The sequence below is a fragment of the Oncorhynchus clarkii genome, chromosome 24 (genome assembly GCF_045791955.1).
Source record: "Oncorhynchus clarkii lewisi isolate Uvic-CL-2024 chromosome 24, UVic_Ocla_1.0, whole genome shotgun sequence".
NCBI classification, from domain to species: domain Eukaryota; kingdom Metazoa; phylum Chordata; class Actinopteri; order Salmoniformes; family Salmonidae; genus Oncorhynchus; species Oncorhynchus clarkii.
Window position 1 is genome coordinate 38,155,532 of NC_092170.1, and position 20,139 is coordinate 38,175,670.

Below are 20,139 nucleotides of genomic sequence, written 5' to 3' on the forward strand. Positions count from 1 at the left end.
GGAGGCAGGTAGCCTAGTGGTTAGAGTGTAGAGGAGGCAGGTAGCCTAGTGGTTAGAGTGTAGAGGAGGTAGGTAACCTAGTGGTTAGAGTGTAGAGGAGGTAGGTAGCCTAGTGGTTAGAGTGTAGAGGAGGCAGGTAGCCTAGTGGTTAGAGTGTAGAGGAGGTAGGTAACCTAGTGGTTAGAGTGTAGAGGTGGCAGGTAGCCTAGTGGTTAGAGTGTAGAGGTGGCAGGTAGCCTAGTGGTTAGAGTGTAGAGGAGGCAGGTAGCCTAGTGGTTAGAGTGTAGAGGAGGCAGGTAGCCTAGTGGTTAGAGTGTAGAGGAGGCAGGTAGCCTAGTGGTTAGAGTGTAGAGGAGGCAGGTAGCCTAGTGGTTAGAGTGTAGAGGAGGCAGGTAGCCTAGTGGTTAGAGTGTAGAGGAGGCAGGTAGCCTAGTGGTTAGAGTGTAGAGGAGGCAGGTAACCTAGTGGTTAGAGTGTAGAGGAGGCAGGTAGCCTAGTGGTTAGAGTGTAGAGGAGGTAGGTAGCCTAGTGGTTAGAGTGTAGAGGAGGCAGGTAGCCTAGTGGTTAGAGTGTAGAGGAGGCAGGTAGCCTAGTGGTTAGAGTGTAGAGGAGGCAGGTAGCCTAGTGGTTAGAGTGTAGAGGAGGCAGGTAGCCTAGTGGTTAGAGTGTAGAGGAGGCAGGTAGCCTAGTGGTTAGAGTGTAGAGGAGGCAGGTAGCCTAGTGGTTAGAGTGTAGAGGAGGCAGGTAACCTAGTGGTTAGAGTGTAGAGGAGGCAGGTAGCCTAGTGGTTAGAGTGTAGAGGAGGTAGGTAGCCTAGTGGTTAGAGTGTAGAGGAGGCAGGTAACCTAGTGGTTAGAGTGTAGAGGTGGCAGGTAGCCTAGTGGTTAGAGTGTAGAGGAGGTAGGTAGCCTAGTGGTTAGAGTGTAGAGGAGGCAGGTAGCCTAGTGGTTAGAGTGTAGAGGTGGCAGGTAACCTAGTGGTTAGAGTGTAGAGGAGGCAGGTAACCTAGTGGTTAGAGTGTAGAGGAGGCAGGTAGCCTAGTGGTTAGAGTGTAGAGGAGGCAGGTAGCCTAGTGGTTAGACTGTAGAGGAGGCAGGTAGCCTAGTGGTTAGAGTGTAGAGGAGGCAGGTAACCTAGTGGTTAGAGTGTAGAGGTGGCAGGTAGCCTAGTGGTTAGAGTGTAGAGGTGGCAGGTAGCCTAGTGGTTAGAGTGTAGAGGAGGCAGGTAGCCTAGTGGTTAGAGTGTAGAGGAGGCAGGTAGCCTAGTGGTTAGAGTGTAGAGGAGGTAGGTAACCTAGTGGTTAGAGTGTAGAGGAGGTAGGTAGCCTAGTGGTTAGAGTGTAGAGGAGGCAGGTAGCCTAGTGGTTAGAGTGTAGAGGAGGTAGGTAACCTAGTGGTTAGAGTGTAGAGGTGGCAGGTAGCCTAGTGGTTAGAGTGTAGAGGTGGCAGGTAGCCTAGTGGTTAGAGTGTAGAGGAGGCAGGTAGCCTAGTGGTTAGAGTGTAGAGGAGGCAGGTAGCCTAGTGGTTAGAGTGTAGAGGAGGCAGGTAGCCTAGTGGTTAGAGTGTAGAGGAGGCAGGTAGCCTAGTGGTTAGAGTGTAGAGGAGGCAGGTAGCCTAGTGGTTAGAGTGTAGAGGAGGCAGGTAGCCTAGTGGTTAGAGTGTAGAGGAGGCAGGTAGCCTAGTGGTTAGAGTGTAGAGGTGGCAGGTAGCCTAGTGGTTAGAGTGTAGAGGAGGCAGGTAGCCTAGTGGTTAGAGTGTAGAGGAGGCAGGTAGCCTAGTGGTTAGAGTGTAGAGGAGGCAGGTAGCCTAGTGGTTAGAGTGTAGAGGAGGTAGGTAGCCTAGTGGTTAGAGTGTAGAGGAGGCAGGTAGCCTAGTGGTTAGAGTGTAGAGGTGGCAGGTAGCCTAGTGGTTAGAGTGTAGAGGAGGCAGGTAGCCTAGTGGTTAGAGTGTAGAGGAGGCAGGTAACCTAGTGGTTAGAGTGTAGAGGAGGCAGGTAGCCTAGTGGTTAGAGTGTAGAGGAGGCAGGTAGCCTAGTGGTTAGAGTGTAGAGGAGGCAGGTAATCTAGTGGTTAGAGTGTAGAGGAGGCAGGTAGCCTAGTGGTTAGAGTGTAGAGGAGGCAGGTAATCTAGTGGTTAGAGTGTAGAGGAGGCAGGTAGCCTAGTGGTTAGAGTGTAGAGGAGGCAGGTAGCCTAGTGGTTAGAGTGTAGAGGTGGCAGGTGGCCTAGTGGTTAGAGTGTAGAGGAGGCAGGTAGCCTAGTGGTTAGAGTGTAGAGGAGGCAGGTATCCTAGTGGTTAGAGTGTAGAGGAGGCAGGTAGCCTAGTGGTTAGAGTGTAGAGGTGGCAGGTAGCCTAGTGGTTAGAGTGTAGAGGAGGCAGGTAGCCTAGTGGTTAGAGTGTAGAGGAGGTAGGTAACCTAGTGGTTAGAGTGTAGAGCTGGCAGGTAGCCTAGTGGTTAGAGTGTAGAGGAGGCAGGTATCCTAGTGGTTTGAGTGTAGAGGAGGCAGGTAGCCTAGTGGTTAGAGTGTAGAGGTGGCAGGTAGCCTAGTGGTTAGAGTGTAGAGGAGGCAGGTAGCCTAGTGGTTAGAGTGTAGAGGAGGTAGGTAACCTAGTGGTTAGAGTGTAGAGGTGGCAGGTAGCCTAGTGGTTTGAGTGTAGAGGAGGCAGGTAGCCTAGTGGTTAGAGTGTAGAGGTGGCAGGTAGCCTAGTGGTTAGAGTGTAGAGGAGGCAGGTAGCCTAGTGGTTAGAGTGTAGAGGAGGTAGGTAACCTAGTGGTTAGAGTGTAGAGGTGGCAGGTAGCCTAGTGGTAGAGTGTAGAGGAGGCAGGTAGTCTAGTGGTTTGAGTGTAGAGGAGGCAGGTAGCCTAGTGGTTAGAGTGTAGAGGAGGCAGGTAGCCTAGTGGTTAGAGTGTAGAGGAGGCAGGTAGCCTAGTGGTTAGAGTGTAGAGGAGGCAGGTAGCCTAGTGGTTTGAGTGTAGAGGAGGCAGGTAGCCTAGTGGTTAGAGTGTAGAGGAGGTAGGTAGCCTAGTGGTTAGAGTGTAGAGGAGGCAGGTAGCCTAGTGGTTAGAGTGTAGAGGAGGTAGGTAACCTAGTGGTTAGAGTGTAGAGGAGGCAGGTAGCCTAGTGGTTCGAGTGTAGAGGAGGTAGGTAGCCTAGTGGTTAGAGTGTAGAGGAGGCAGGTAGCCTAGTGGTTAGAGTGTAGAGGAGGCAGGTAGCCTAGTGGATAGAGTGTAGAGGAGGCAGGTAGCCTAGTGGTTAGAGTGTAGAGGAGGCAGGTAGCCTAGTGGTTAGAGTGTAGAGGAGGCAGGTAGCCTAGTGGTTAGAGTGTAGAGGAGGCAGGTAGCCTAGTGGTTAGAGTGTAGAGGTGGCAGGTAGCCTAGTGGTTAGAGTGTAGAGGAGGCAGGTAGCCTAGTGGTTAGAGTATAGAGGAGGTAGGTAGCCTAGTGGTTAGAGTGTAGAGGAGGCAGGTAGCCTAGTGGTTAGAGTGTAGAGGAGGCAGGTAGCCTAGTGGTTAGAGTGTAGAGGTGGCAGGTAGTCTAGTGGTTAGAGTGTAGAGGAGGCAGGTAACCTAGTGGTTAGAGTGTAGAGGAGGCAGGTAGCCTAGTGGTTAGAGTATAGAGGAGGTAGGTAGCCTAGTGGTTAGAGTGTAGAGGAGGCAGGTAGCCTAGTGGTTAGAGTGTAGAGGAGGCAGGTAGCCTAGTGGTTAGAGTGTAGAGGAGGTAGGTAACCTAGTGGTTAGAGTGTAGAGGTGGCAGGTAGCCTAGTGGTTAGAGTGTAGAGGTGGCAGGTAGCCTAGTGGTTAGAGTGTAGAGGAGGCAGGTAGCCTAGTGGTTAGAGTGTAGAGGAGGCAGGTAGCCTAGTGGTTAGAGTGTAGAGGAGGCAGGTAGCCTAGTGGTTAGAGTGTAGAGGAGGCAGGTAGCCTAGTGGTTAGAGTGTAGAGGTGGCAGGTAGCCTAGTGGTTAGAGTGTAGAGGAGGCAGGTAGCCTAGTGGTTAGAGTGTAGAGGAGGCAGGTAGCCTAGTGGTTAGAGTGTAGAGGAGGCAGGTAGCCTAGTGGTTAGAGTGTAGAGGAGGTAGGTAGCCTAGTGGTTAGAGTGTAGAGGAGGCAGGTAGCCTAGTGGTTAGAGTGTAGAGGTGGCAGGTAGCCTAGTGGTTAGAGTGTAGAGGAGGCAGGTAGCCTAGTGGTTAGAGTGTAGAGGAGGCAGGTAACCTAGTGGTTAGAGTGTAGAGGAGGCAGGTAGCCTAGTGGTTAGAGTGTAGAGGAGGCAGGTAGCCTAGTGGTTAGAGTGTAGAGGAGGCAGGTAATCTAGTGGTTAGAGTGTAGAGGAGGCAGGTAGCCTAGTGGTTAGAGTGTAGAGGAGGCAGGTAATCTAGTGGTTAGAGTGTAGAGGAGGCAGGTAGCCTAGTGGTTAGAGTGTAGAGGAGGCAGGTAGCCTAGTGGTTAGAGTGTAGAGGTGGCAGGTGGCCTAGTGGTTAGAGTGTAGAGGAGGCAGGTAGCCTAGTGGTTAGAGTGTAGAGGAGGCAGGTATCCTAGTGGTTAGAGTGTAGAGGAGGCAGGTAGCCTAGTGGTTAGAGTGTAGAGGTGGCAGGTAGCCTAGTGGTTAGAGTGTAGATGAGGCAGGTAGCCTAGTGGTTAGAGTGTAGAGGAGGTAGGTAACCTAGTGGTTAGAGTGTAGAGCTGGCAGGTAGCCTAGTGGTTAGAGTGTAGAGGAGGCAGGTATCCTAGTGGTTTGAGTGTAGAGGAGGCAGGTAGCCTAGTGGTTAGAGTGTAGAGGTGGCAGGTAGCCTAGTGGTTAGAGTGTAGAGGAGGCAGGTAGCCTAGTGGTTAGAGTGTAGAGGAGGTAGGTAACCTAGTGGTTAGAGTGTAGAGGTGGCAGGTAGCCTAGTGGTTTGAGTGTAGAGGAGGCAGGTAGCCTAGTGGTTAGAGTGTAGAGGTGGCAGGTAGCCTAGTGGTTAGAGTGTAGAGGAGGCAGGTAGCCTAGTGGTTAGAGTGTAGAGGAGGTAGGTAACCTAGTGGTTAGAGTGTAGAGGTGGCAGGTAGCCTAGTGGTTAGAGTGTAGAGGAGGCAGGTAGCCTAGTGGTTAGAGTGTAGAGGAGGCAGGTAGCCTAGTGGTTAGAGTGTAGAGGTGGCAGGTAGCCTAGTGGTTAGAGTGTAGAGGAGGCAGGTAGCCTAGTGGTTAGAGTATAGAGGAGGTAGGTAGCCTAGTGGTTAGAGTGTAGAGGAGGCAGGTAGCCTAGTGGTTAGAGTGTAGAGGAGGCAGGTAGCCTAGTGGTTAGAGTGTAGAGGAGGTAGGTATCCTAGTGGTTTGAGTGTAGAGGAGGCAGGTGGCCTAGTGGTTAGAGTGTAGAGGAGGTAGGTAGCCTAGTGGTTAGAGTGTAGAGGAGGCAGGTAGCCTAGTGGTTAGAGTGTAGAGGAGGCAGGTAGCCTAGTGGATAGAGTGTAGAGGAGGCAGGTAGCCTAGTGGTTAGAGTGTAGAGGAGGCAGGTAGCCTAGTGGTTAGAGTGTAGAGGAGGCAGGTAGCCTAGTGGTTAGAGTGTAGAGGAGGCAGGTAGCCTAGTGGTTAGAGTGTAGAGGAGGCAGGTAGCCTAGTGGTTAGAGTGTAGAGGTGGCAGGTAGCCTAGTGGTTAGAGTGTAGAGGAGGCAGGTAGCCTAGTGGTTAGAGTATAGAGGAGGTAGGTAGCCTAGTGGTTAGAGTGTAGAGGAGGCAGGTAGCCTAGTGGTTAGAGTGTAGAGGAGGCAGGTAGCCTAGTGGTTAGAGTGTAGAGGAGGTAGGTATCCTAGTGGTTTGAGTGTAGAGGAGGCAGGTGGCCTAGTGGTTAGAGTGTAGAGGAGGCAGGTAGCCTAGTGGTTAGAGTGTAGAGGTGGCAGGTAGCCTAGTGGTTAGAGTGTAGAGGAGGCAGGTAGCCTAGTGGTTAGAGTGTAGAGGAGGCAGGTGGCCTAGTGGTTAGAGTGTAGAGGAGGCAGGTAGCCTAGTGGTTAGAGTGTAGAGGAGGCAGGTGGCCTAGTGGTTAGAGTGTAGAGGAGGCAGGTAGCCTAGTGGTTAGAGTATAGAGGAGGTAGGTAGCCTAGTGGTTAGAGTGTAGAGGAGGCAGGTAGCCTAGTGGTTAGAGTGTAGAGGAGGCAGGTAGCCTAGTGGATAGAGTGTAGAGGAGGCAGGTAGCCTAGTGGTTAGAGTGTAGAGGAGGCAGGTAGCCTAGTGGTTAGAGTGTAGAGGAGGCAGGTAGCCTAGTGGTTAGAGTGTAGAGGAGGCAGGTAGCCTAGTGGTTAGAGTGTAGAGGTGGCAGGTAGCCTAGTGGTTAGAGTGTAGAGGAGGCAGGTAGCCTAGTGGTTAGAGTATAGAGGAGGTAGGTAGCCTAGTGGTTAGAGTGTAGAGGAGGCAGGTAGCCTAGTGGTTAGAGTGTAGAGGAGGCAGGTAGCCTAGTGGTTAGAGTGTAGAGGAGGTAGGTATCCTAGTGGTTTGAGTGTAGAGGAGGCAGGTGGCCTAGTGGTTAGAGTGTAGAGGAGGCAGGTAGCCTAGTGGTTAGAGTGTAGAGGTGGCAGGTAGCCTAGTGGTTAGAGTGTAGAGGAGGCAGGTAGCCTAGTGGTTAGAGTGTAGAGGAGGCAGGTGGCCTAGTGGTTAGAGTGTAGAGGAGGCAGGTAGCCTAGTGGTTAGAGTGTAGAGGAGGCAGGTGGCCTAGTGGTTAGAGTGTAGAGGAGGCAGGTAGCCTAGTGGTTAGAGTATAGAGGAGGTAGGTAGCCTAGTGGTTAGAGTGTAGAGGAGGCAGGTAGCCTAGTGGTTAGAGTGTAGAGGAGGCAGGTAGCCTAGTGGTTAGAGTGTAGAGGAGGTAGGTATCCTAGTGGTTTGAGTGTAGAGGAGGTAGGTAGCCTAGTGGTTAGAGTGTAGAGGAGGCAGGTAGCCTAGTGGTTAGAGTGTAGAGGAGGCAGGTAGCCTAGTGGATAGAGTGTAGAGGAGGCAGGTAGCCTAGTGGTTAGAGTGTAGAGGAGGCAGGTAGCCTAGTGGTTAGAGTGTAGAGGAGGCAGGTAGCCTAGTGGTTAGAGTGTAGAGGAGGCAGGTAGTCTAGTGGTTAGAGTGTAGAGGTGGCAGGTAGCCTAGTGGTTAGAGTGTAGAGGAGGCAGGTAGCCTAGTGGTTAGAGTATAGAGGAGGTAGGTAGCCTAGTGGTTAGAGTGTAGAGGAGGCAGGTAGCCTAGTGGTTAGAGTGTAGAGGAGGCAGGTAGCCTAGTGGTTAGAGTGTAGAGGAGGTAGGTATCCTAGTGGTTTGAGTGTAGAGGAGGCAGGTGGCCTAGTGGTTAGAGTGTAGAGGAGGCAGGTAGCCTAGTGGTTAGAGTGTAGAGGTGGCAGGTAGCCTAGTGGTTAGAGTGTAGAGGAGGCAGGTAGCCTAGTGGTTAGAGTGTAGAGGAGGCAGGTGGCCTAGTGGTTAGAGTGTAGAGGAGGCAGGTAGCCTAGTGGTTAGAGTGTAGAGGAGGCAGGTGGCCTAGTGGTTAGAGTGTAGAGGTGGCAGGTAGCCTAGTGGTTCGAGTGTAGAGGAGGTAGGTAGCCTAGTGGTTAGAGTGTAGAGGAGGCAGGTAGCCTAGTGGTTAGAGTGTAGAGGAGGCAGGTAACCTAGTGGTTAGAGTGTAGAGGAGGCAGGTAGCCTAGTGGTTAGAGTGTAGAGGTGGCAGGTAGCCTAGTGGTTCGAGTGTAGAGGAGGTAGGTAGCCTAGTGGTTAGAGTGTAGAGGAGGCAGGTAGCCTAGTGGTTAGAGTGTAGAGGAGGTAGGTAGCCTAGTGGTTAGAGTGTAGAGGTGGCAGGTAGCCTAGTGGTTCGAGTGTAGAGGAGGTAGGTAACCTAGTGGTTAGAGTGTAGAGGAGGCAGGTAGCCTAGTGGTTAGAGTGTAGAGGAGGTAGGTAGCCTAGTGGTTAGAGTGTAGAGGTGGCAGGTAGCCTAGTGGTTAGAGTGTAGAGGAGGTAGGTAGCCTAGTGGTTAGAGTGTAGAGGAGGCAGGCAACCTAGTGGTTAGAGTGTAGAGGAGGTAGGTAGCCTAGTGGTTAGAGTGTAGAGGAGGCAGGTAGCCTAGTGGTTAGAGTGTAGAGGAGGCAGGCAACCTAGTGGTTAGAGTGTAGAGGAGGTAGGTAGCCTAGTGGTTAGAGTGTAGAGGAGGCAGGTAGCCTAGTGGTTAGAGTGTAGAGGTGGCAGGTAGCCTAGTGGTTAGAGTGTAGAGGAGGTAGGTAACCTAGTGGTTAGAGTGTAGAGGTGGCAGGTAGCCTAGTGGTTAGAGTGTAGAGGAGGTAGGTAACCTAGTGGTTAGAGTGTAGAGGAGGTAGGTAGCCTAGTGGTTAGAGTGTAGAGGAGGCAGGTAGCCTAGTGGTTAGAGTGTAGAGGAGGTAGGTAGCCTAGTGGTTAGAGTGTAGAGGAGGCAGGTAACCTAGTGGTTAGAGTGTAGAGGAGGCAGGTAGCCTAGTGGTTAGAGTGTAGAGGAGGTAGGTAACCTAGTGGTTAGAGTGTAGAGGAGGTAGGTAGCCTAGTGGTTAGAGTGTAGAGGAGGTAGGTAGCAGAGTGGTTAGAGTGTAGAGGAGGCAGGTAGCCTAGTGGTTAGAGTGTAGAGGAGGCAGGTAGCCTAGTGGTTAGAGTGTAGAGGAGGTAGGTAGCAGAGTGGTTAGAGTGTAGAGGAGGCAGGTAGCCTAGTGGTTAGAGTGTAGAGGAGGTAGGTAGCCTAGTGGTTAGAGTGTAGAGGAGGTAGGTAGCCTAGTGGTTAGAGTGTAGAGGAGGTAGGTAGCAGAGTGGTTAGAGTGTAGAGGAGGCAGGTAGCCTAGTGGTTAGAGTGTAGAGGAGGCAGGTAGCCTAGTGGTTAGAGTGTAGAGGAGGTAGGTAGCAGAGTGGTTAGAGTGTAGAGGAGGCAGGTAGCCTAGTGGTTAGAGTGTAGAGGAGGCAGGTAGCCTAGTGGTTAGAGTGTAGAGGTGGCAGGTAGCCTAGTGGTTAGAGTGTAGAGGTAGCAGGTGGCCTAGTGGTTAGAGTGTAGAGGAGGCAGGTAGCCTAGTGGTTAGAGTGTAGAGGAGGTAGGTAACCTAGTGGTTAGAGTGTAGAGGAGGCAGGTAGCCTAGTGGTTAGAGGCAGGTAGCCTAGTGGTTAGAGTGTAGAGGAGGTAGGTAACCTAGTGGTTAGAGTGTAGAGGAGGTAGGTAACCTAGTGGTTAGAGTGTAGAGGAGGCAGGCAACCTAGTGGTTAGAGTGTAGAGGAGGCAGGTAGCCTAGTGGTTAGAGTGTAGAGGAGGCAGGTAGCCTAGTGGTTAGAGTGTAGAGGAGGTAGGTAACCTAGTGGTTAGAGTGTAGAGGAGGTAGGTAGCCTAGTGGTTAGAGTGTAGAGGAGGTAGGTAGCAGAGTGGTTAGAGTGTAGAGGAGGCAGGTAGCCTAGTGGTTAGAGTGTAGAGGAGGCAGGTAGCCTAGTGGTTAGAGTGTAGAGGAGGTAGGTAGCCTAGTGGTTAGAGTGTAGAGGTGGCAGGTAGCCTAGTGGTTCGAGTGTAGAGGAGGTAGGTAACCTAGTGGTTAGAGTGTAGAGGAGGCAGGTAGCCTAGTGGTTAGAGTGTAGAGGAGGTAGGTAGCCTAGTGGTTAGAGTGTAGAGGTGGCAGGTAGCCTAGTGGTTAGAGTGTAGAGGAGGTAGGTAGCCTAGTGGTTAGAGTGTAGAGGAGGCAGGCAACCTAGTGGTTAGAGTGTAGAGGAGGTAGGTAGCCTAGTGGTTAGAGTGTAGAGGAGGCAGGTAGCCTAGTGGTTAGAGTGTAGAGGTGGCAGGTAGCCTAGTGGTTAGAGTGTAGAGGAGGTAGGTAACCTAGTGGTTAGAGTGTAGAGGTGGCAGGTAGCCTAGTGGTTAGAGTGTAGAGGAGGTAGGTAACCTAGTGGTTAGAGTGTAGAGGAGGTAGGTAGCCTAGTGGTTAGAGTGTAGAGGAGGCAGGTAGCCTAGTGGTTAGAGTGTAGAGGAGGTAGGTAGCCTAGTGGTTAGAGTGTAGAGGAGGCAGGTAACCTAGTGGTTAGAGTGTAGAGGAGGCAGGTAGCCTAGTGGTTAGAGTGTAGAGGAGGTAGGTAACCTAGTGGTTAGAGTGTAGAGGAGGTAGGTAGCCTAGTGGTTAGAGTGTAGAGGAGGTAGGTAGCAGAGTGGTTAGAGTGTAGAGGAGACAGGTAGCCTAGTGGTTAGAGTGTAGAGGAGGCAGGTAGCCTAGTGGTTAGAGTGTAGAGGAGGTAGGTAGCAGAGTGGTTAGAGTGTAGAGGAGGCAGGTAGCCTAGTGGTTAGAGTGTAGAGGAGGTAGGTAGCCTAGTGGTTAGAGTGTAGAGGAGGTAGGTAGCCTAGTGGTTAGAGTGTAGAGGAGGTAGGTAGCAGAGTGGTTAGAGTGTAGAGGAGGCAGGTAGCCTAGTGGTTAGAGTGTAGAGGAGGCAGGTAGCCTAGTGGTTAGAGTGTAGAGGAGGTAGGTAGCAGAGTGGTTAGAGTGTAGAGGAGGCAGGTAGCCTAGTGGTTAGAGTGTAGAGGAGGCAGGTAGCCTAGTGGTTAGAGTGTAGAGGTGGCAGGTAGCCTAGTGGTTAGAGTGTAGAGGTAGCAGGTGGCCTAGTGGTTAGAGTGTAGAGGAGGCAGGTAGCCTAGTGGTTAGAGTGTAGAGGAGGTAGGTAACCTAGTGGTTAGAGTGTAGAGGAGGCAGGTAGCCTAGTGGTTAGAGGCAGGTAGCCTAGTGGTTAGAGTGTAGAGGAGGTAGGTAACCTAGTGGTTAGAGTGTAGAGGAGGTAGGTAACCTAGTGGTTAGAGTGTAGAGGAGGCAGGCAACCTAGTGGTTAGAGTGTAGAGGAGGCAGGTAGCCTAGTGGTTAGAGTGTAGAGGAGGCAGGTAGCCTAGTGGTTAGAGTGTAGAGGAGGTAGGTAACCTAGTGGTTAGAGTGTAGAGGAGGCAGGTAGCCTAGTGGTTAGAGGCAGGTAGCCTAGTGGTTAGAGTGTAGAGGAGGTAGGTAATCTAGTGGTTAGAGTGTAGAGGAGGCAGGTAGCCTAGTGGTTAGAGTGTAGAGGAGGCAGGTAGCCTAGTGGTTAGAGGCAGGTAGCCTAGTGGTTAGAGTGTAGAGGAGGTAGGTAATCTAGTGGTTAGAGTGTAGAGGAGGCAGGTAGCCTAGTGGTTAGAGTGTAGAGGAGGCAGGTAACCTAGTGGTTAGAGTGTAGAGGAGGCAGGTAGCCTAGTGGTTAGAGTGTAGAGGAGGCAGGTAGCCTAGTGGTTAGAGTGTAGAGGAGGCAGGTAGCCTAGTGGTTAGAGTGTAGAGGAGGTAGGTAACCTAGTGGTTAGAGTGTAGAGGTGGCAGGTAACCTAGTGGTTAGAGGCAGGTAGCCTAGTGGTTAGAGTGTAGAGGAGGTAGGTAGCCTAGTGGTTAGAGTGTAGAGGAGGCAGGTAGCCTAGTGGTTAGAGTGTAGAGGAGGCAGGTAGCCTAGTGGTTAGAGTGTAGAGGAGGTAGGTAACCTAGTGGTTAGAGTGTAGAGGTGGCAGGTAACCTAGTGGTTAGAGGCAGGTAGCCTAGTGGTTAGAGTGTAGAGGAGGTAGGTAGCCTAGTGGTTAGAGTGTAGAGGAGGCAGGTAGCCTAGTGGTTAGAGTGTAGAGGAGGTAGGTAACCTAGTGGTTAGAGTGTAGAGGAGGCAGGTAGCCTAGTGGTTAGAGGCAGGTAGCCTAGTGGTTAGAGTGTAGAGGAGGTAGGTAACCTAGTGGTTAGAGTGTAGAGGAGGCAGGTAGCCTAGTGGTTAGAGGCAGGTAGCCTAGTGGTTAGAGTGTAGAGGAGGTAGGTAACCTAGTGGTTAGAGTGTAGAGGAGGTAGGTAACCTAGTGGTTAGAGTGTAGAGGAGGCAGGTAGCCTAGTGGTTAGAGTGTAGAGGAGGCAGGTAGCCTAGTGGTTAGAGTGTAGAGGAGGCAGGTAACCTAGTGGTTAGAGTGTAGAGGAGGCAGGTAGCCTAGTGGTTAGAGTGTAGAGGAGGTAGGTAACCTAGTGGTTAGAGTGTAGAGGAGGCAGGTAGCCTAGTGGTTAGAGTGTAGAGGAGGCAGGTAGCCTAGTGGTTAGAGTGTAGAGGAGGTAGGTAACCTAGTGGTTAGAGTGTAGAGGAGGTAGGTAACCTAGTGGTTAGAGTGTAGAGGAGGTAGGTAGCCTAGTGGTTAGAGTGTAGAGGAGGCAGGTAGCCTAGTGGTTAGAGTGTAGAGGAGGCAGGTAGCCTAGTGGTTAGAGTGTAGAGGAGGCAGGTGGCCTAGTGGTTAGAGTGTAGAGGAGGCAGGTAGCCTAGTGGTTAGAGTGTAGAGGAGGTAGGTAGCAGAGTGGTTAGAGTGTAGAGGAGGCCAAGCATTTCGCTACACTCGCATTAACATCTGCTAACCATGTGTATGTGACAAATAAAATTTGATTTGATTTAGAGTGTAGAGGAGGTAGGTAACCTAGTGGTTAGAGTGTAGAGGAGGTAGGTAGCCTAGTGGTTAGAGTGTAGAGGAGGTAGGTAGCAGAGTGGTTAGAGTGTAGAGGAGGCAGGTAGCCTAGTGGTTAGAGTGTAGAGGAGGTAGGTAGCCTAGTGGTTAGAGTGTAGAGGAGGTAGGTAGCCTAGTGGTTAGAGTGTAGAGGAGGCAGGTAGCCTAGTGGTTAGAGTGTAGAGGAGGTAGGTAGCCTAGTGGTTAGAGTGTAGAGGAGGTAGGTAGCCTAGTGGTTAGAGTGTAGAGGAGGTAGGTAGCAGAGTGGTTAGAGTGTAGAGGAGGCAGGTAGCCTAGTGGTTAGAGTGTAGAGGAGGCAGGTAGCCTAGTGGTTAGAGTGTAGAGGAGGTAGGTAGCAGAGTGGTTAGAGTGTAGAGGAGGCAGGTAGCCTAGTGGTTAGAGTGTAGAGGAGGCAGGTAGCCTAGTGGTTAGAGTGTAGAGGTGGCAGGTAGCCTAGTGGTTAGAGTGTAGAGGTAGCAGGTGGCCTAGTGGTTAGAGTGTAGAGGAGGCAGGTAGCCTAGTGGTTAGAGTGTAGAGGAGGTAGGTAACCTAGTGGTTAGAGTGTAGAGGAGGCAGGTAGCCTAGTGGTTAGAGGCAGGTAGCCTAGTGGTTAGAGTGTAGAGGAGGTAGGTAACCTAGTGGTTAGAGTGTAGAGGAGGTAGGTAACCTAGTGGTTAGAGTGTAGAGGAGGCAGGCAACCTAGTGGTTAGAGTGTAGAGGAGGCAGGTAGCCTAGTGGTTAGAGTGTAGAGGAGGCAGGTAGCCTAGTGGTTAGAGTGTAGAGGTGGCAGGTAGCCTAGTGGTTAGAGTGTAGAGGAGGCAGGTAGCCTAGTGGTTAGAGTGTAGAGGAGGTAGGTAACCTAGTGGTTAGAGTGTAGAGGAGGTAGGTAGCCTAGTGGTTAGAGTGTAGAGGAGGCAGGTAGCCTAGTGGTTAGAGTGTAGAGGAGGCAGGTAGCCTAGTGGTTAGAGTGTAGAGGAGGCAGGTGGCCTAGTGGTTAGAGTGTAGAGGAGGCAGGTAGCCTAGTGGTTAGAGTGTAGAGGAGGTAGGTAACCTAGTGGTTAGAGTGTAGAGGAGGCAGGCAACCTAGTGGTTAGAGTGTAGAGGTGGCAGGTAGCCTAGTGGTTAGAGTGTAGAGGAGGCAGGTAGCCTAGTGGTTAGAGTGTAGAGGAGGCAGGTGGCCTAGTGGTTAGAGTGTAGAGGAGGTAGGTAACCTAGTGGTTAGAGTATAGAGGAGGTAGGTAGCCTAGTGGTTAGAGTGTAGAGGAGGTAGGTAACCTAGTGGTTAGAGTGTAGAGGAGGTAGGTAACCTAGTGGTTAGAGTGTAGAGGTGGCAGGTAACCTAGTGGTTAGAGTGTAGAGGAGGCAGGTAGTCTAGTGGTTAGAGTGTAGAGCTGGCAGGTAGCCTAGTGGTTAGAGTGTAGAGGAGGCAGGTGGCCTAGTGGTTAGAGTGTAGAGGAGGTAGGTAACCTAGTGGTTAGAGTGTAGAGGAGGCAGGTAGCCTAGTGGTTAGAGTGTAGAGGAGGTAGGTAACCTAGTGGTTAGAGTGTAGAGGAGGTAGGTGGCCTAGTGGTTAGAGTGTAGAGGTGGCAGGTAACCTAGTGGTTAGAGTGTAGAGGAGGCAGGTAGTCTAGTGGTTAGAGTGTAGAGGAGGCAGGTGGCCTAGTGGTTAGAGTGTAGAGGAGGTAGGTAACCTAGTGGTTAGAGTGTAGAGGAGGTAGGTAGCCTAGTGGTTAGAGTGTAGAGGAGGCAGGTAGCCTAGTGGTTAGAGTGTAGAGGAGGTAGGTAACCTAGTGGTTAGAGTGTAGAGGAGGTAGGTAGCCTAGTGGTTAGAGTGTAGAGGAGGTAGGTAGCCTAGTGGTTTGAGTGTAGAGGAGGCAGGTAGCCTAGTGGTTAGAGTGTAGAGGAGGCAGGTAGCGTAGTGGTTAGAGTGTAGAGGAGGCAGGTAGCCTAGTGGTTAGAGTGTACACACACTGTTCTGCCTTATTATTATTCGACCATGCTGGTCATTTATGAACATTTGAACATCTTGGCCATGTTCTGTTTTAATCTCCACCCAGCACAGCCGGAAGAGGACTGGCCACCCCACATAGCCTGGTTCCTCTCTAGGTTTCTTCCTAGGTTTTGGCCTTTCTAGGGAGTTTTTCCTAGCCACCGTGCTTCTACACCTGCATTGCTTGCTGTTTGGGGTTTTAGGCTGGGTTTCTGTACAGCACTTTGAGATATCAGCTGATGTACGAAGGGCTATATAAATACATTTTATTTGATTTGAGTGTAGAGGAGGCAGGTAACCTAGTGGTTAGAGTGTAGAGGAGGCAGGTAGCCTAGTGGTTAGAGTGTAGAGGAGGCAGGTAGCCTAGTGGTTAGAGCGTTGGGCCAGTAACCGAAAGGAAGCTAGATAGAATCACCGAGCTGAAAAGGTACAAATCTGATGTTCTGCCCCTGAACAAGGCAGTTAACCCACTGTTCCCCGGTAGGCTGTCATTGTAAATAAGAATTTGTTCTTAACTGACTTGACTAGTTAAATGAAAGGTTCAATCAAATACAAATGCAGTAAGTGTCATGGACTCACTCTGCGGACAATACAAGAGTTGAACATGACTTCTGAATGACTACCTCATCTCTGTAGCTCACATATACTCTCTGTACCTCATCTCTGTAGCTCACATATACTCTCTGTACCACACATACTCTCTGTACCTCATCTCTGTAGCTCACACATACTCTCTGTACCACACATACTCTCTGTACCTCATCTCTGTAGCTCACACATACTCTCTGTACCACACATACTCTCTGTACCTCATCTCTGTAGCTCACACATACTCTCTGTACCTCATCTCTGTACCACACATACTCTCTGTACCACACATACTCACTGTACCTCATCTCTGTAGCACACACATACTCTCTGTACCTCATCTCTGTAGCTCACACATACTCTCTGTACCTCATCTCTGTACCACACATACTCACTGTACCACACATACACACTGTACCTCATCTCTGTACCACACATACTCTCTGTACCTCATCTCTGTAGCTCACACATACTCTCTGTACCTCATCTCTGTACCACACATACTCTCTGTACCACACATACTCTCTGTAGCTCACACATACACACTGTACCACACATACACACTGTACCTCATCTCTGTACCACACATACTCTCTGTACCTCATCTCTGTACCACACATACTCACTGTACCTCATCTCTGTACCTCATCTCTGTAGCTCACATATACTCTCTGTACCTCATCTCTGTAGCTCACACATACACACTGTACCTCATCTCTGTACCACACATACTCTCTGTACCTCATCTCTGTACCACACATACTCTCTGTACCTCATCTCTGTAGCTCACATATACTCTCTGTACCACACATACTCTCTGTAGCTCACACATACACACTGTACCACACATACACACTGTACCTCATCTCTGTACCACACATACTCTCTGTACCTCATCTCTGTACCACACATACTCTCTGTACCTCATCTCTGTAGCTCACATATACTCTCTGTACCACACATACTCTCTGAAGCTCACACATACACACTGTACCACACATACACACTGTACCTCATCTCTGTACCACACATACTCTCTGTACCTCATCTCTGTAGCTCACACATACTCTCTGTACCACACATACTCACTGTACCTCACATACACACTGTACCTCATCTCTGTACCACACATACTCTCTGTACCTCATCTCTGTAGCTCACACATACTCACTGTACCACACATACACACTGTACCTCATCTCTGTACCACACATACTCTCTGTACCTCATCTCTGTAGCTCACACATACTCACTGTACCACACATACTCTCTGTACCTCATCTCTGTACCACATCTCTGTACCACACATACACACTGTACCTCATCTCTGTAGCACACACATACACACTGTACCACACATACACACTGTACCTCATCTCTGTAGCTCACACATACTCACTGTACCACACATACACACTGTACCTCATCTCTGTAGCTCACACATACTCACTGTACCTCATCTCTGTAGCTCACACATACTCACTGTACCTCATCTCTGTAGCTCACACATACTCACTGTACCTCATCTCTGTAGCTCACACATACTCACTGTACCTCATCTCTGTAGCTCACACATACTCTCTGTACCTCATCTCTGTAGCTCACACATACTCTCTGTACCTCATCTCTGTAGCTCACACATACTCTCTGTACCTCATCTCTGTAGCTCACACATACTCACTGTACCTCATCTCTGTAGCTCACACATACTCACTGTACCACACATACACACTGTACCTCATCTCTGTAGCTCACACATACTCACTGTACCACACATACTCTCTGTACCTCATCTCTGTAGCTCACACATACTCACTGTACCACACATACACACTGTACCTCATCTCTGTAGCTCACACATACACACTGTACCACACATACACACTGTACCTCATCTCTGTAGCTCACACATACTCACTGTACCACACATACACACTGTACCTCATCTCTGTAGCTCACACATACTCACTGTACCACACATACACACTGTACCTCATCTCTGTAGCTCACACATACACACTGTACCACACATACACACTGTACCTCATCTCTGTAGCACACACATACACACTGTACCACACATACACACTGTACCTCATCTCTGTAGCACACACATACACACTGTACCACACATACACACTGTACCTCATCTCTGTAGCTCACACATACTCTCTGTACCTCATCTCTGTACCACACATACTCACTGTACCTCATCTCTGTAGCTCACACATACACACTGTACCACACATACACACTGTACCTCATCTCTGTAGCTCACACATACTCACTGTACCACACATACACACTGTACCTCATCTCTGTAGCTCACACATACTCACTGTACCACACATACACACTGTACCTCATCTCTGTAGCACACACATACACACTGTACCACACATACACACTGTACCTCATCTCTGTAGCTCACACATACTCACTGTACCACACATACACACTGTACCTCATCTCTGTAGCACACACATACACACTGTACCACACATACACACTGTACCTCATCTCTGTAGCTCACACATACACACTGTACCTCATCTCTGTAGCTCACACATACAGATAATTGTAAGGTCCCCCAGTCAAGCAGTGGATTTCAAACAAAAGATTCAACCACAAAGACCAGGGAGGTTTTCCAATGCCTCGCAAAGAAGGGCACCTATTGGTAGATTGGTAAAAAAAATAAAAAATATCCCTTTGAGCATGGTGAAGTTATTAATTACACTTTGGATGGTGTATCAATACACCCAATCACTACAAAGATACAGGTGTCCTTCCTAACTCAGTTGCCGGAGAGGAAGGAAACCGCTCAGGGATTTCACCATGAAGCCAACGGTGACCTTAAAATAGTTAGAGTTTAATGGCTGTGATAGGAGAAAACTGAGGAGGGATCAACAACATACAAGTAGCAGTTACTCCACAATACTAACCTAATTGAAAAACAGGGAAGCCTGTACAGAATACAAATATTCCAAAACATGCATCCTGTTCGCAATAACGCACTACGTAAAACTGCCCTGAAAACAACGTGTTATGTTTGTGGCAAATCCAACAACACATCACTGAGCACCCTGCTTCATATTTCCAAACATGGTGGTGGCATCATCATGTTATGGGTATGATTGTTATCGGCAAGGACTAGGGTGTTTTTTAGGATAGAAATACAATGGAATAGAGCTAAGTACTGGCAAAAATCCTAAAACACAAGGCCAAATATACACTAGAGTTGCTTACCATGACGACCTTGAATGTTCCCGAAGTGGCCTAGTTACAGTTTTGACTTAAATCTACTTGAAAATCTATGGCAAGACTGTCCAGCAATGATCAACTTCACAGAGCTAGAAACATTTAAAATAAATATCCAGGTGTGGAAAGCTCTTACAGACTTACCCAGAAACCCTCACAGCTCTTACAGACTTACCCAGAAACCCTCACAGCTCTTACAGACTTACCCAGAAACCATCACAGCTCTTACAGACTTACCCAGAAACCCTCACAGCTCTTACAGACTTACCCAGAAACCCTCACAGCTCTTACAGACTTACCCAGAAACCCTCACAGCTCTTACAGACTTACCCAGAAACCCTCACAGCTCTTACAGACTTACCCAGAAACCCTCACAGCTCTTACAGACTTACCCAGAAACCCTCACAGCTCTTACAGACTTACCCAGAAACCCTCACAGCTCTTACAGACTTACCCAGAAAGACTCAAAGCTATAATGGCTGCCAAAGGTGATTCTAACATGCATTGATTCGGGGGTGTGAATACTTATGTAAATTAGATATGGCTGTAATAAATTTGAAATGAATATGCTAAAATATGTTTTCCCTTTGTCATTGTGGGATATTGTGTGTGGATGGGTGAGAAAAAAAAAACACATTTAATAAATTTTGAATTCAGGCTGTAACAACAAAATATGGAATAAGTCAGGGGGTACGAATACTTTCTGAAGGCCCTGAATATTTAGTATTCAAACAGGAGCGAGGGCGCTCTCATCACTGTGTGTGTGTAACTATAGCTGAGCTTTTCAAGCTGTGCACAAGAATTCATTACTACCATCAATCAGGCCATGCAGGAGAGGAAATTCTATCCTGGTGGGAGGAAATGTCTCACAGGAGGAGAGGCTGTTAAATTTGTGGAGAAACAGTGCCTCCATGAGGAGACAGACAGTACTGTACACAGAGGCATAATGCCTAACGTCTTCTTGGATGAGGTTAGTCACTGCAGAGCAGACAGACACACAAGAGGACAGAGACAAACGCAGAAAGAGAGAGAGACCTTCCACATCGCCTGCAGCCATGCGTAGTAGTGACTCGATAAAGTTGACCTCCACGCTTTTCTTCTCCAGGATCTTCATGATGATGTCCTGGGTCAGCCCTGGGTTCTCCTTCTCAGCCTGACAACCACAGAGTACACAGCATCAGGCTCTGCTAATCAACCACAGAGTACACATCACCAGGCTCTGCTAATCAACCACAAAACACACAGCATCAGGCTCTGCTAATCAACCACAGAGTACACAGCATCAGGCTCTGCTAATCAACCACAGAGTACACATCACAAGGCTCTGCTAATCAACCACAGAGTACACATCACCAGGCTCTGCTAATCAACCACAGAGTACACATCACCAGGCTCTGCTAATCAACCACAGAGTACACATCACCAGGCTCTGCTAATCAACCACAGAGTACACATCACCAGGCTCTGCTAATCAACCAGAGTACACATCACCAGGCTCCGCTAATCAACCAGAGTACACATCACCAGGCTCCGCTAATCAACCACAGAGTACACATCACCAGGCTCTGCTAATCAACCACAGAGTACACATCACAAGGCTCTGCTAATCAACCACAGAGTACACATCACCAGGCTCTGCTAATCAACCAGAGTACACATCACCAGGCTCTGCTAATCAACCAGAGTACACATCACCAGGCTCTGCTAATCAACCACAGAGTACACATCACCAGGCTCTGCTAATCAACCAGAGTACACATCACAAGGCTCTGCTAATCAACCACAGAACACACAGCATCAGGCTCTGCTAATCAACCACAGAGTACACAGCATCAGGCTCTGCTAATCAACCACAGAGTACACATCATCGGG

General features: G+C 49.6%; 1 protein-coding gene across 2 annotated transcripts in view; it reads right to left on the bottom strand.

Moving 5' to 3' along the window:
• LOC139382515 (programmed cell death protein 10-like) overlaps positions 1-20,139 on the bottom strand; it is a 57,907-nt gene that overhangs the window by 18,131 nt on the left and 19,637 nt on the right. For both annotated transcript variants that reach the window (XM_071126607.1, XM_071126606.1), the window contains one exon: positions 19,303-19,420. In XM_071126607.1, coding sequence (XP_070982708.1) covers positions 19,303-19,420 — 118 coding nt within the window. The remainder of the gene's footprint in view (positions 1-19,302; positions 19,421-20,139) is intronic.